The following is a 15,743-nucleotide window of genomic DNA, read 5'->3' on the forward strand; positions in this document are numbered from 1 at the left end:
CCCCCGAACCCCTATTCTCTCTCTCGATTCTCGAATCCCGATTCCTCCCCCTGGCCTCTCTTTCTCTTTCTCGTCGACCTCCGACCGCCGACCGTCGACCGTCGACCATCAACCTCTTTCCCGTCGATTTGGTGAGTTTCGCCGCCGACCGTGGACTGATCTCTTGAGAGCAGAGGTACTACCGCTTTTCAGCTTATTCTACCTAATGTTTCATATGATTAAAATTTCATTAAACAATAAAAAAGGTTCATGGTTGGATGGGTTCAGGTAGTGTGCAGATAGTGGTAAATAGGTTTGGGATGCAGAGAGATTTTGGTTTTGTTTGCCTTTTTATTTGTTCCCTTTCTTTCTTTGTATTGTGAATTTTTAATGAGCCAATAGATATGAGCATGAGAGATTTTTCCTTCCAATTAAATTGCAGAGGTTACTGATAGTTTCTGTTTTTCTCTTCACCATTTTTAAAATGTATATGCATCTTATTAGTAATTACCATTTCAGTGCAAGTTTATTGTGTAGGCTTTAGAGACATTTCAGAAGATATTTGACTATTTGTTAAAAGTCCTAAATGAATTTGGGATTAACAATCAAGTGTGCATAACTATTATACAGCCAAAACTTCAGCTCAATGTAAAGTTTATGTATGTTTAACTGATTTGTGAGTATAATTCTTTTTTGGAAACAGCAAAATGTAATTGAATGCAGGACATAACTGGAGCAATTGAATGCTCCACAGTATTTGGAATTCAATCTTAGTTTTTAGTTTTGTTACGGAGTAAATTATATTAATGGCCATTAAACTTTGCACTAAGTTTGATCATTAAATTTTAATTGAGTCAACGGGCAAAAAAGGTTTTATTGATGAGGCATTACAACATGATTTGCATATTCGCTTGTGACTTGTTTCTAGATATAGGATCTGTGTGGGGGGAGCCCCTGAAATATATTGCTCTTGACTTCCTAGTTTATGAACACAAGGACTGCCAAGAAGTGAGAGACAGCTGAGAGTAGAGATAAAAAACTTAACATGGTTTATTCATTGGGATTAATATAGTCTGTTGTGGAATTTCATCTTGTGGCTCTTGGCCTGATTTTGGTTAGGAGTAGGTTGGAAGTTTAGTGATGAAATAATTTACTGAATATTTAAGATAATTAGAGTTTATTATGATTTAAAAATTTTAATATTTTAACAACAGACAACTGATTAGGCTTATGTCCAATTGAATATTGTTGTTAATATTATTTCCAATTCCTTTTTTTATATTGTTATTAACTAAGCTTATGTCCAATTGAATATTGTTGTTAATATTATTTCCAATTCCTTTTTTTTTTATGTTGTTACTTTTTAGGTGAATCATGGAGTCACGAAATGATCAGATACTTCCAAATAGTACTAGTGATTCGAATCAAACTAGTACTGACGCTTCAACAGAATTAACCACATCATCAAGAGCAAAGAGAAAACCAGTAAAGCCAAGGTCTGTAGTTTGGGATCACTTCACAAGATTCGTCAATAGTGAAGGTGAATTAAAAGGTAAGTGTAATTATTGCAAAAAGGAATTTTGTTGTGATCCAAAGAAAAACGGAACTACTGCACTTAGGAATCACCTTAATTCATGCAAAAAACACCCACATTCTATTGAGACTAGACAAGCACAATTATCATTGCAAAATACTGCAAGTGACAATAATGTGAATGATTTAGGCACTCTTACTACTTGGAAGTATGATGAAAATGCAATTAGGAAGGCCCTTGTCCATATGATAATTATTGATGAATTGCCTTTTAGATTTGTGGAAGGAGAAGGTTTTAGAAGCTTCATGAGAGCAATTTGTCCAAGGTTTAGGATTCCCTCTCGTTGGACAATTTCACGTGATTGTTATGATTTGTTTATTGAGGAGAGATCAAAATTGAGGTCTTTTTTTAAGAAAAATTGTCAAAGGGTGAGTCTTACTACAGATACATGGACATCATTGCAGCGCATTAATTACATGTGCATAACCGCTCACTTTATTGACAATGATTGGAAGTTGCATAAGAGAATCATTAATTTTTGTCCCATTTCAAGTCATAAAGGTGAAGCAGTAGGCAGAGCAATTGAGACTTGCTTGCTAGAGTGGGGGTTAGATAAAGTGTTCACTATTACAGTTGATAATGCTAGTTCTAATGATGTGGCCATATCTTATTTGAAAAAGAAGCTTGCTAATTGGGGTGTTAGTGTTGCTAACTCTACTTACTTGCATATGAGATGTATGGCACATATCATCAATTTAGTTGTCCAGGATGGCTTAAAAGATGTGAATGATTCAGTGATGAAAGTACGAGATGCAGTAAGATATATAAGGAGTTCTCCAGCTAGGTTGAAGAGATTTAAGGAGTGTGTGCTTCATGAAAAAATTGAAAGTAAATCTTCATTATGTTTAGATGTGCCAACTAGATGGAATTCAACGTACATGATGTTGAATACAGCTCAAAAATATGAAAGGGCATTTGAGAGGTACGAGTCACAAGATCCAATGTTTAAGATTGATATGGGAGAGAATGGTATACCTGACTATTATGATTGGACACAAGTTAGAAAGATGGCAGATATGTTGGCTCATTTTTATGAGCTCACTTTGCGTATCTCGGGCTCCAGGTATGTCACATCAAACCTATTTTTCAGTGAGATCAGTGACTTAGCCTTCATTTTAAACCAATGGATTAATAGCAATGATCTTTATATGAAATCTATGGGGGAAAGAATGAGGGTTAAATTTGACAAGTATTGGGGAGATGTGGATAAAATGAATAAAATTATCTATTTTGCTGTTGTTCTTGACCCTCGTGACAAATTTGAGTTTATGGAGTATTCTTTTTCCCAAATGTATGGCCAAGAGAAAGGAGTAGAGCTATTCAACAATGTCAAGAGTTGTTTGTTTGATTTGTTTAATGAATACAAAAAAATGTATCAATCTGATGTTGAGCAATTGAATGATAATAGTTCACAACAATTAAGTGGGAGTTGCACTACTATCGGTTCAATAAACCCTAAGCCTAAATTCTTTTTGAAGCATCACTACAAGAAGCAGAAGTTGGAGGAATCTGGTGGATTTGATTCAAGAACAGAGTTAGAAGTGTATCTAAGTGAGGCAATTCAAGAGGAAAAGGAGGATTTTGATGTCATGAAATGGTGGAAAATAAATTCTGAAAGGTTTCCTATTTTAGGAAAAATGGCTAGAGATATATTAGCAATTCCAGTTTCTACAGTTGCCTCAGAGAGTGCCTTCAGTACTGGTGGAAGAGTGCTAGATTCCTTCAGGAGTTCCCTGACTCCTAAAATTGTTGAGGGCTTGATATGTGTGCAAGATTGGATTCGTCCATCAAATGTTCAAGTAAATGTTGAGGAAGATCTAGAGGAACTTGAAAAGCTTGAAGAAGGTATGTAATATGTTATATACATTTCATATTTGTGTTAATTTCAATATTTATATATATATATATATTAATTTTTTTAGTTTATTATTATTTGCAGAATTACCGTCTGTTGGAATCACCTATGGTTTAGGTGGATCATGCTCTACTCCTACCTCATAGATGTAAGATTAACTATTGAAAATTTAAATTTATTTGATGATAAGGAATTAAGGTGATTTTTAAATATTTTTATGTGCAGATTTCAGTCTTTTAAATATGCTTCAACTCAATATTTTGTGGGATTAGATTCAGATATGCTGTTGAAGGCTGGTGTGGATTTAATATATTGTTAAAAGTTGTTTGTGAAATGATATTTTGCTGTGAATTTACTGTTGTGAATTTAATATGTTTTGGCGAATTTATTATGTGGAATTTTGATTTTATATGTACTTCTAAATTTTATATGGATGTATTTGAATGTATATGGACTTTTTAAGTTTTATTATTGTATATTCAGACAGTATTTATGTGCATGTGCTCATCTGAAGCTGACTGCTTCTTCCATATGTATACGAGAAGAGCTGAGGTTCCCATTTGGGATTTCTTTTTTCTGCTTCAATCAATTACGAATTACTGCAATTTTTCTTTCTTTCTTTTTTCTGATATATCAATTTTCTCATCTGAAAATGTTTAGAATGTTTATTAAATTATTTTTTTTGAAATTAAAAATAAAAAATTAAAAAAAAAAATTTCGGTTTGAACCGAACCGAACCGAACCGAACCGATTTTTATCGGTTCGATTCGGTTCGGTTATACCTTCAGAATCGGTTTTTTCGGTTTTTAAAATTTCAGCATATCGGTTTTCGGTTTTATCGGTTCGGTTCGGTTCGGAACCGAACCGACCGATTGCACAGGGCTAGTTGTAGGTAAGAACATTTGTCGTACTCCTACTTTTATAATGGGAAATATGATTCCTGATGCGACCTGAAAATCCAAACTTTAAGCAAATATTAATAAAGATCATTGTAAAATTTAAGAAATTATATTGTTAATTATATCCACCCGTATCATTCTAGCCCCAATCCATATGCGTGGAATTGAAGGAAATGGAACTATTAAGCGGTTGATGCCATAGATAGCCACAACAAAGAAATGGAGAACTAAATTCAAGGACGAGGATTTAGACCAGAGACTAAAGCAAAAGGTCCACTCGAAAATACACCTCCAAGGCTCAAATAGTCAAAACATGCTTAACGCATTTCATTCTTTGCAGAATCAGTTGATGCACTAAATACTTTGTATAAGGCCCTAGCCAATGTGTTTATTGTAGATGCCATAGTCTGAATGGAAATGAACATATAGAGGTGGCTAAGAATAATATTTTATTGTAAATTCAGTGCTCACATGTAATCAAGTGAAAGATCATTTACTTGCCTTATGAAGTGTGTAGAAAGATTCAAAATAATTGAAAAGCGAATGTGCACCACTTAGATCATGCAAAGGCCTTAGAAGATTCCTTAGTACGACTATATCAGATAGTGTAATAGTCATTCCTCCTCCTATTAAAGGATGTCTCATGTTAAATGCATTCCCTAACAGAAGACCACCTAGAGTGGGATATGGAGCTGTAGACATGCTTCTATTGGGCATTGTTCTTATATTTCTTTAGTTAATTGCAAAAACAAATGTATCACGTAGCTCTTGAGGAATCTGAAACATATATATATATATATATTATTGACCAACATAAAAAGTTCCTAATTAGAAGGATTTAGATTTTTAAAATCCTAATTAGGCTTGATTATAGGGCTTGATTATAAGGATTTTATTCTTATTGTAAATATTCCTAATTTAGGCTAATTCTTTGTGTATAAATGCTCAAATCTCGTAAAGATCAATTCAATTAGAATAGAATAAAAAATTGCTCCTAAAATTTTTCATGGTATCAAAACTTTTTTCCTGATTTTAGGGATTCAAAACCCTAGATCTACCTTTTTTGTACTACTCTATCTAAGAACCTTTTCACATCTCACCCCCGACACCAAGAGGATCGCCAGACCGTTGCTGGCCAGACCGCCCAGCTCCGACGCCAAAAAGTCATGCGCGTGAGGCTCACGCGCTGCCACAACTTCTGCATCTCCTTCCACGCGCTGGTGCGTGAGCTTTCCTCTAGCGTCCTTTTCCATCGGTGCTCCTTTCCGGCCCTCTTCTAGCATGTCCCGCCTCTGACTGGCCCTATTCTGTGATCGAATTCTCCTTTGAATTTTTTAAGGTATTTTAACAATAACTTGGTCATTTCTGTCTCTTTGTGTTGTTGGCCTTTTTTTACCTTTAAAATGTCATATAAAAAGGACACTAATGGAGGTGATGTACGTGTTTTTTACACTGCTTAATAGATTATTGATTATGGTGCAAATAGACACATGACATGTTCCTCTAAAAGTTTCGTTAATTACCTTCCGTAATTACTTTCTGTATCTACAAAAGGATATAGTTAGAATAGTTGATGGCTCTTTTATTTATGTCTCTGGAACCGGGTCAATTGTACTTCCAGTATTAACCTATCCTCTGTTCTCCATATTGCTCATTTTTCTGTTAATATTTTATCTATCAGTGCTCTTACCAAAGCTCTTAACTGTGAAATTGAGTTTTTTCCTGATCATTGTGTTATTCAAGGCCTTCAAACGGGAAAGAGAAATGGTAGACTGCATGATGACTTATATATATTAGAAGAGAATTTGAGTTTGAATTCACCTCGGACTCTTTTTGGAAGAAATCAGGATGTCAAATAGAAAATCATTTAGTAGCATCGACGGTTAAGACATCCATTCTTCTTTGTTTTAAAAAAACTTTATTCTGATTTATTTTCCAAGGCTCAATGTAGTTCTTTAGTTTGTGATGTTTGTGAGTATGCTAAGCATATAAGAATCTCTTATCCCTCCAATACAATAGGAGTATGATACCTTTTGTGATAATCCATTCTGACGTTTGGGAATCTACTCAAACGATCTCACTATCTAGTAATCGTTGATTTGTTACTTTTATTGATTGTTGCACTCATATGATTTAGATTTATTTGATAAAGGCAAAGAGTGATGTGTTTTCTTGTTTTTAATCTTTTTACAGGATGGTTTGTACTTAATTTAATATGAGGATAAAAGTTTTCAAAACTGATAATGGTACAGAGTACATAGATGGATATGTTTTTGCTTATTTGGAGTCTAATGGAATACTGCATCAAACTAGTTGTCCTTATACTAGTGCCGAAAATGGTGTTGCTGAAAGAAAAAATAGGCACCTATTGGAAGTAGCCCAATCTCTCCCTTTCACCATGAACCTTCTAAAAACCTATTGGAGAGATGCAATTTTAGCGCTGTTTATCTCATTAATAGAATGTCTCTCAAAAATTTTGCCTTTAAAAGCCCTTTAGAGGTGCTACAAGGGAAGAATGCTTTTACTATTTCACCAAAGATGTTTGGATGTATGTGTTTTGTTCATACTAGGACAGGTGGGAAGTTCGATCCAAGGGCTCTTAAATATGTGTTTGTTGGGTACTCTTCCACACAGAAGGGTTACAAGTGTTACCGCCCTCTATCTCAAAAATACTGTCAGTATGGATACTACGTTTAGAGAGACTGAACCTTACTTCAGTACTATTCCATCGCCTTTTCAGGGGGGAAAACAATGAGAGAGAAGATCAATAGTCTTAATTAGGCTTGATTATAGGGATATTTCTAATTTAGGTTGATTCGTTGTGTATAAATACTCAATCTTGTAAAGATCAATTCAATTGGAATAGAATTAAAAATTTCTCTCAAAATTCTTCTCAAGTTATTGATCAGTCTAAATATCATCAAAGATGGACGATTTATGAAATATATTTATAATTTCATGTTAAAAGTCCAAAGCATCATATTATTAATTGGCTAGCACTACTAACTACTATGTATAAATGCCAAAATGCAAGAGAATTTGAGTACCTAGAGAGCCACCATAGTCTTCAAATAGTTGGCCATTTAACCATTTGAAATGGAAAGTAGTTTTTGGCCAGGTATGTCAACCAAGCATCGAATTTCAGAACTACTAATACGATAGAACAAGATTGGTGAAGGCTCTGCCAGAATAACATGTCCATGATTTGGGTATGGAAGCTTACAATTCTCTAAGATCAAGGCCACAAAACAAGAGGGGATATCCACCTATATAAACACAATATTTTCGAAGTTTACTTTTAGCTCATGAAATGGCAAAACACCTACACATATAGGCATATTTCAATGAAGTTTAGAAAGATGTTTTCGTTTCCAAGTTCAACATATTCTTTACCTTGGCATTGTAGAGAGAGCGTCACAAATTTGAAAAAAATAACCATAGCATACTATTATCCCTTCCTCTAATCTTACACTACAATTGAAATAGGGAAATATATATGAGATCTTCATTATACAGTACAAATTGAGTAACTTTGAACATAGGAAGTATAGAAAAGTGAATAGTAATTTGGGGGGAAATGAAGATTATTACTTAAGTAAAAAAGCAGCTTTTTCACGCATCTTTTGGATGAAGCACCCATTGTGAAAACTTCTTCTAGCCACATCTTGATCAAAGCTTTGCAAGGGATATGATAGTTTAGTACTTCTTCCATTCTTGTAAAGAGCATATCCATCTTGTGAAAACTTCTTCCAGTCAATGACTATCTCATGGGTAGCTAGTTTTGTGACCTTTATTCTTTCATTTATTGCTATCTAAAGTAGAGAGGTAAGAATATATTCATCTTGGCTAATTAAATGTGATAAGTATTGGTGATATTATTAAAAAAAGGTAAATAAGCATATTTTATGTAGTTAATATACTTATAAGTAATAAATGTTGTTTGATCTTTTATAATATATTATCCACTTACATTAATATATTAAAATTAAAAAAATTAAATTATATAATTATTTAAATTTTATTTTTTAATAGACATTAAATATGAGGATATTAGTAAATTAATAAATAAAATATATTTATAATAGAAAAAAAAATTAAATTAAATTTATATTTATAAAATGAGGAGAGTATTGAAATTTGTCATCTTAAGTTAAATTCTGGCTTTGCCACTAAATAAATAAAAGATGATAATAATATGTGAATTGTGTATAATTACAATATATAATATAATAATAATTATGTTTATAGTATATAAATTTTCTTAAATTATTTTGAAACTCAACTTAAGAACTTTATCTTTATATATCTTAAAAGAAAAAAAAAATCAAATGTAATTAGAAATTTTGCTGCAAAAATGAAATTAGACCCTGTTTAACTTTAATGATAATCAGTAAAAATGAATTCTACATAAGAGAGAGAAGCATTATCTTCAGCAGTTGTTTGAAGTTGCTTTTCTTCCTCACCTCTGTTTTTTTTGCTTTCTTTCACTAGAAATTATATATTCTAAATTTTGGAAATAATAGAGGAACAAGCACAAATAAATTATAATATTTCATAAAAAAGCCCAGATATAATTACCTGTGGAAACCTTTGTTTCCAACAAAAGATAATCTGTTAGCAAACCAAAATCAAAATTTACGCTGCTAAGCTCATCTCCTAAATCAGTAGCCTCTCTAGAAAAAAAAAGTTGAACTGTCAACAACTTCCTCTGATTTTAAATCTTTGCATTTCTTCTTTTCAAACAACTTGGGATCTGCAACGTTTTAGCATTGTAGGGAAGAACATTTGTCCAACTCCTTCTACCCTTATAATGGGAAATATGATTCCTGATGCAACCTGATAACAGGAATAAAAATATTACAAAAATGCAAACTTTAAGTGAATATTAATAAAGATCATTGTAAAATTTAAGAAATCATTGAAAAATATTGGTAGCTATACTCACCGAGATCATTCTAGCTCCGATCCACATGCGTGGAATTGAAGGAAATGGATCTATTAAGTGGCCAATACCATAGATAGCCACAGCAAAGAAATGGAGAACCAAATTCCGTGGACGAGGATTTAGACTAAAGAGTAAAGCAATAGGTCCATTCGAAAATACACCTCCTAGACTCAAATAGTCAAAACATGCTCGACGCATTTCATTTCTTGCAGGATCAGTTGATGACTAAATATCTTGTATAAGGCTCCAGCCAATGTATTTATGATAGATGCTACAGGCTGAATGGAAGTGAACATATAGAGTTAACTAAGAATACTAATTTATTGTAAATTCAATAATCATATGCAATCAAGTGAAAGATCATTTATTCGCCTTTCGTAGTGTGTAGAAAGATTCAAGATACTTGCAAAGTGAATGAGCATCGTTTAATTAGATCACACAAAGGCCTTAGAAGATTTCTTAGTACAACTTTATCTGATCGTGCAACTGTCATTCCTCCTCCTGTTAAGGGATGTCTCATTTAAATGCATCCCCTAACAGAAGAGCACCTGGAGTGGGATATGAATCAGCAGGCATGCTTCTATTAGGCATTGTTCTTATATTTCCTTTGTTAATTGCAAAAGAAAATGCATCACGTAGCTCTTGAGGAATCTGAAACATATATATACAAGTTCTCGATCAGTCTAAAGATCATCAAAGATGGATGATTTGTGAAATATACTTGTAATTTCATGTTAAAAATCCAAAGCATCATGTTATTAATCATTTCTATGAAGTTGGCTCGCACTACTAAGTATAAATGCCAAAATGCGAGAGACTTTGGATGATACCTGGGGAGCTACCCTAGTCTTCAAACAGTTGGCCATTTCACCATTTGAAATGGAAGGTAGTTTTTGGCCAAGTATGTCAACCAAGCATCAAATTTCATAGCTACTAATACGATAGAATAAGATTGGTGAAGGGTTTGCCAGAATAACATGTCCATGATTTGGGTATGGAAGCTCACAATTCTCTAAAATTAATGCCACAAAACAAGAGGGGATATCCACCTGTATAAACACAATGTTTCCAAAGTTTATTTCTAACAAGAAGGGATATCAATGAAGTCTTTTGTTTCTAAGTTGAAACATAATATTTACCTTAGGATTGCAGAGAAAGGGTCGCAAATTCGAAAAACAACCATCGCATACTATTGTAAGTGGAGCACAAGCACTAAGTTCTTGACCAGCTTTTGTTTTGTATTGCAGGCCTTTATTATCCCATGTACTTCAAGTAGGGATGTTACTGTCCCTTCCTCTAGTATTACACTATAGTGGAAATAAGAGAACTTATATGAGTTCTTGAAATCATGTTGTTAGTTGTGCAGTATGTTTGAACATGGTAGGTATAGGAAAGTGAAAGTTAATTTTGGGGGAAATGAAAATTATTGCTTAGGTAAAGAAGCAGCTTTTTCAAGCATCTTTTGAATGAAGCGTCCATTGTGAAAACTTCTACCAGCCACATCTTCATCAAGGCTTAGCAAGGGATATGATAGTTTAGTACTTCTTCCATTTTTGTAAAGAGCATATCAAAAAACACGCTGAGCATCAATTTCTTCTACAAAATCTGCAACCAAACATGCATGTAATTAATTAGAGCAAAAATTCAACACTCAATGAAATGATTGATGGAATTCGTACTTATTTTCTTACTCACCTTCAAGGCCCAACTCAATTAATTTTAGGTAACCCCCAGGTTGCAGGAGTTCTCCAATAATTCTGTCAGGCAGAGTCAGGTCTCTTTCAATCACATGCACTCTCCTTCCATCCTGCAATTGTAGAAAGGAAAAGAGTTTATAGAGCTTTCTTTCTTTCTCTTTTCCTGTAAACTTGGTTCCAATATCAGTGACTGACTGGTAGGTAGCTAGTTTTGTGACTTTTAGTCTCTTGTATATTGCCATCTAAAGTTGACAGAGAAGAATAGATTCACCTTGGAAAGAGTGTCAAGCAACACCTCCTCCAACTATAATAGCATCAGTACTCATGGCATTCTCTGACTGGCATACCACTTGTTCTGAACTCTTCACAACATCATCTCTCATATTTTCCCTTGATTCTTTAGTTTTCTTCATTCCTTTTGATCTATATAACAGTAAAAACCCCAAAACTGAAGCTACAATTCCTCCAATTAGATATTGACATTCCATTGTCAAGGACTAAGCAAAACCAATTTTTAAGTGTAAAATAAAGGATCCTTTTTTTCTGTGTTGTAGTGGTGGTGAGTGCTTGAGATTTGAACTTTCTGGCTATGGTGTACTTGAAGCTAATATCAGTGCCTTTTATAGGTTCAGCTGGTCAAAAGATTGTCTAACTCTCAAAAAGTAGGACTAATTAAATTGGTAAAGTGGTCAAACATAGCTTGTAAAACTTGGAAGTCTAACAGATGAATACAAAGTAAGGTTAAATGTGTTGTCAAGATCAAGAAGAATAAGGATAGCAAAAAATAAACTTCTATGTTGGACTTCAGCAGAAGTTGTATATTACAATGTTATTTGACTTTCCCAATCACATCCCTTTGGATTTAATAAACTGTTAACTTGGAGTTATTGGATGATGATAATGGAAGGCAAGTCAATTTCATGAGTGTTTCTTTGTCAATATCTTAGTTCATGGTTCAATACATGGATAAAAATGAAATGCAATTCTTGAAAAAAGTATTTCATTTTCTTGTTGGATACATAAAAGAATCCGAGTTTATAACTGTTTTTTAGGCTGAATACATTATCTGCTTCCTCACCTATTTACAGCAAATCCTTTTACTCTTTCAACTTTATTTTCATTCTATTTACACTTCAACTATCCAATTATGTTCGACAAAAAGGAAAAACTATCAAAGTATGAATAATTTAATTCCTATAATGTTAAAAGTGAGTGCATATTACCTCTTGAATCTTCAGTCGTAGAATAACTTAATTCCTATAACATGAGAGCATGGAGCATTAGATTTGGGAAATTTAAAGTACTTCTTTCATTGCTAATCAATTTCTCAGTATAAAAAATATACAAAGTGTAGTTTCAAAATAATGGGAAACTTTTATGGAGCATAAGATTTCTGCTAAAACAACAAATCCAGCTAACTTTTCTCAATGTTTTGTCCCTAATGTTAGTCCCATCAACAAAATTGGTCGCTTTCTAAAAGCTTATCTTAAATTCATTGAAGTTGCAGGAGCAAATACTCTTAGGAAGAAGAATGCATGGACTTCAGTTCCTCAGCAGTTATCATGCAAGAGCTGATGGATCCATCATATTTTCATCATCTTCAGTATTAACCATAATGCTATTTTCTGTGCCTAGTTCACACTACAAAAGACCCTTGCCCTGCAGATCCTCTGATTTTTGCAGCACGTTATCATGCACTGAACCATTAGCTTTCCCCTGCGACAGCAAAACATGAATTTCATCTGACTGCTTGCTTTTTGTTAGTTCATTTTCAGGTGAGCTTGGTGGAGTGAATGCCTGGGCCCAAGTGAATCAGCCACTCTTACCTTACATAAGAAAATCAATACGCCAAAGGTCAGGTAATACAGAAATAAGGAAACAAAATATAGGTTTAAAGAAAGGGCGTTTGTTTTGCACAATATTGTTTCAGTTAGTTCTTAATAAGAGGCATTTTAAGAGGAACAGCAAGAATTAATGCTATTTAATATAAATCTGTTACAGGCTAAAGAGTAGGTTTTAAACCCACCAAGCTCATGATTTATCAGCTGCAATGCTTTCATCAAACAAATTCTCGATCATCAGTTTTGCTGAGTGCTTCTTGAGCCTTGCAACTCCACATGACAACAGATTGAAATAAATCCTTGTAAAATAGTCAAAAGCAGTATATATTAACTAAATAAACATTAGAAAAGTATAGCATTATAGCTCACTGTCTCATTTTCTCGTAAAAAAAATGGTAATGACAATAAGCCTTTCATCAAACTTGTTACATGGATGCAACTGAAGTAACGGAACAATCACATTTTACGCATGGAATTAAAGCCACCGTATGCAATAATGAAACCATACATAAAATGGAAGCAGTATCTTGCCCCATGAAAATAGAGAAGCTTTTCATCAAATACCTTTCAGGCATTGAAGCAATAGATGAAACTTGTGGAGCAATGGGTCTCTGGTACCAACTAAACAGGTCTCCAACGACTCTAGTAAACTTTCCCTGAACAAGTTCCACAGGATTTGAATTTTTCTCCTGAAACATTTATCCTACTTTCAGACTTCTTTAGTGTGATAAATCCAAGCTCCTCTAATGCCCACACAACCCATTCCGCATCCAGTGGAGAAAAGATGAATGGCTGTGATGGAATTCGCAGAGCATAACACCGAGACAAAATCTCAATCTGAAATTGCATAAATAGCGTCCGCGGAAGCTATACATTATCTCAATAAACCAAGTAAAATAGACCAATTATCCCTGTTGGCTAGCAGTTTCAATGCAACATAATAAAATATGTGAAATCTGAAAGAGCTGGAAGATGGAAAGGTGAATGCATAACTGGAGCAATTTTTCAAATCATGCAAAAATGGAAAAATATTTTGAAAATCATGCAGATCCAAAAATATTTTTGGAGAGAACGACACCAAAGTGGAGTTCGACACCATGGGTGTCGAACTCTGCTGCCGAAGAAGCTAACAGCTTGGCCGAAAGAAATGTTCGCCACTTAAGGTAACGAACATTTCTGCCTGTCACGCACACAAAACTACGCTACGCCGCGTGGCTCTGCACGGACCTGCCTTGTGCAGGTCCGTGAAGCATTTGAAATAAACACCCTTTTGTGCAGGTCCGTGAAGCATTTGAAATAAACACCCTTTGGCTCTTCCTCTCATTTTTCCGCATCACCTTCATCCTTCTTCTCATTTTCTCTTCTTCCTCTGCAGCAGTAAAAACTCTCCACCGTTTTCTTCTCTTTTCTTCTTCCTCTCTGTAAATTCTCTCCATCTTAAGATGCTCTGCACCCGTCTCCATTTTGCGACTGATATGCGAAGAATATCAGGTTTTTCGTTAACCTTTTCTTTAAATTTAAATGTATTTATATTTTTTAGATTAAATAAAATTGTTAATATAATTTTATATGTAATTTTTTTAATTTTAAAAATTTTATTAAAAAATTTGTATAATATTTAAAAATTAACTAATTAATATTATCTGTAAAATATTAATTAAAATTAAAATAAAGTAAAATAAAAATTAATAATACGATTTTATTTTTGTAAAGGAATGTGTGGAGAAACTTGTAAAATTTTATTTAAAAAATTTTTATTTTTAAAAAAATATAATAATTTAAATTTAAATATTATAATAATTTTTAAATTTATTATTAATAATTTTATTATTATATTTATTATGATAATATATAAATTGATTTGCGTTAATTATATATTTTGTTTAATTTTTTTGAAAAGATTTTTTTTATATTTAATCAAATTTAATATGTGTAAATGTAATTATAATTAAAATGATAATAAAATATAATAATTTTGTAAAAATAAAATAATTTAATTTTGTAAAATATTTAGTCCGTTGAAATTTTTATTAATTTTTTAAAATTTTATTTTGTATTATAATAATATATAAATTGTGTAGAATTAATTTTATTTTAAATTTAAGTATTTATAAATATTTTGTAATATTTAAAAAAATTTAATATATAAAATAAATAAAAATAAAAAGTGAATAAAATTTAATAATTTATAAAAAAATATAATAATTTAATTATCTTAAACATGTCATCCGATTTTTTTTTTTTAATTAGTTGAAAATTATAATTTTTTTTTGCATTATAATAATATGTAAATTTATTAGAATTAAATATATTATATATTCAATTATTTATAAATATTTTGAAATATCTAATTAAATTTAATGTATAAAATAATTATGAATAAAAAGTGAATAAAATTTAATAATTTTTAAAAATTATTTTTTTTAATTTTATCAAACATGTCATCCTCTTTTTTTTAATTAATTGAAAATTATAAGTTATTTTTTTATTATAATAATATATAAATTAATTAGAATTAATTTTATTTTAAATGTAAGTATTTATAAATATTTTGTAATATTTAAAAAAGTTAATATATAAAATGAATAAAAATAAAAATTGAATAAAATATAATAAATTATAAAAAATATAATAATAAAATTTTCTTGAACATGTCATCCGTTTTTTATTTTGTTTTTAATTAATTGAAGTATTTATAAATATTTTATAAATATGTAATAAAATTTAATATTTTTAAAATTAATATAAATAAAAAGTTAATATAATTTATTAATTTATAAAAAATATAATAATTAAACATTTCAAAACATGTCATCCGTATTTAAATTTTTTAAATTATTTAAAAATTATTTATTTATTTTTGAAATATTAATATTAAATTTTATTAATTTATTAAATTTAAATATTTAATAAAATTTCATTAAATTAATTAA

At 31.7% G+C, this 15,743-nt stretch overlaps 1 protein-coding gene and 2 pseudogenes across 1 annotated transcript; 1 reads left to right on the forward strand and 2 right to left on the reverse strand.

Moving 5' to 3' along the window:
• The first annotated feature begins 1,353 nt into the window (after positions 1-1,353).
• Positions 1,354-3,426, forward strand: LOC122724826 (zinc finger BED domain-containing protein RICESLEEPER 2-like). The gene has a single exon (XM_043960699.1). It carries the CDS (start codon positions 1,354-1,356, stop codon positions 3,424-3,426), a length of 2,073 nt encoding a protein of 690 aa, XP_043816634.1.
• A 506-nt stretch (positions 3,427-3,932) lies between these two features.
• On the reverse strand, positions 3,933-8,980 carry LOC110624250 (annotated as a pseudogene).
• On the reverse strand, positions 8,756-11,457 carry LOC110624251 (annotated as a pseudogene).
• Positions 11,458-15,743: the final 4,286 nt, after the last annotated feature.

This window comes from Manihot esculenta, chromosome 10 (assembly GCF_001659605.2).
Source record: "Manihot esculenta cultivar AM560-2 chromosome 10, M.esculenta_v8, whole genome shotgun sequence".
NCBI classification, from domain to species: Eukaryota; Viridiplantae; Streptophyta; class Magnoliopsida; order Malpighiales; family Euphorbiaceae; genus Manihot; species Manihot esculenta.

What these genes read in the sequence shown, in the direction of transcription:
- LOC122724826 (XM_043960699.1), top strand. Translation starts at nt 1,354, where the DNA reads ATGGAGTCACGAAATGATCAGATACTTCCAAATAGTACTAGTGATTCG.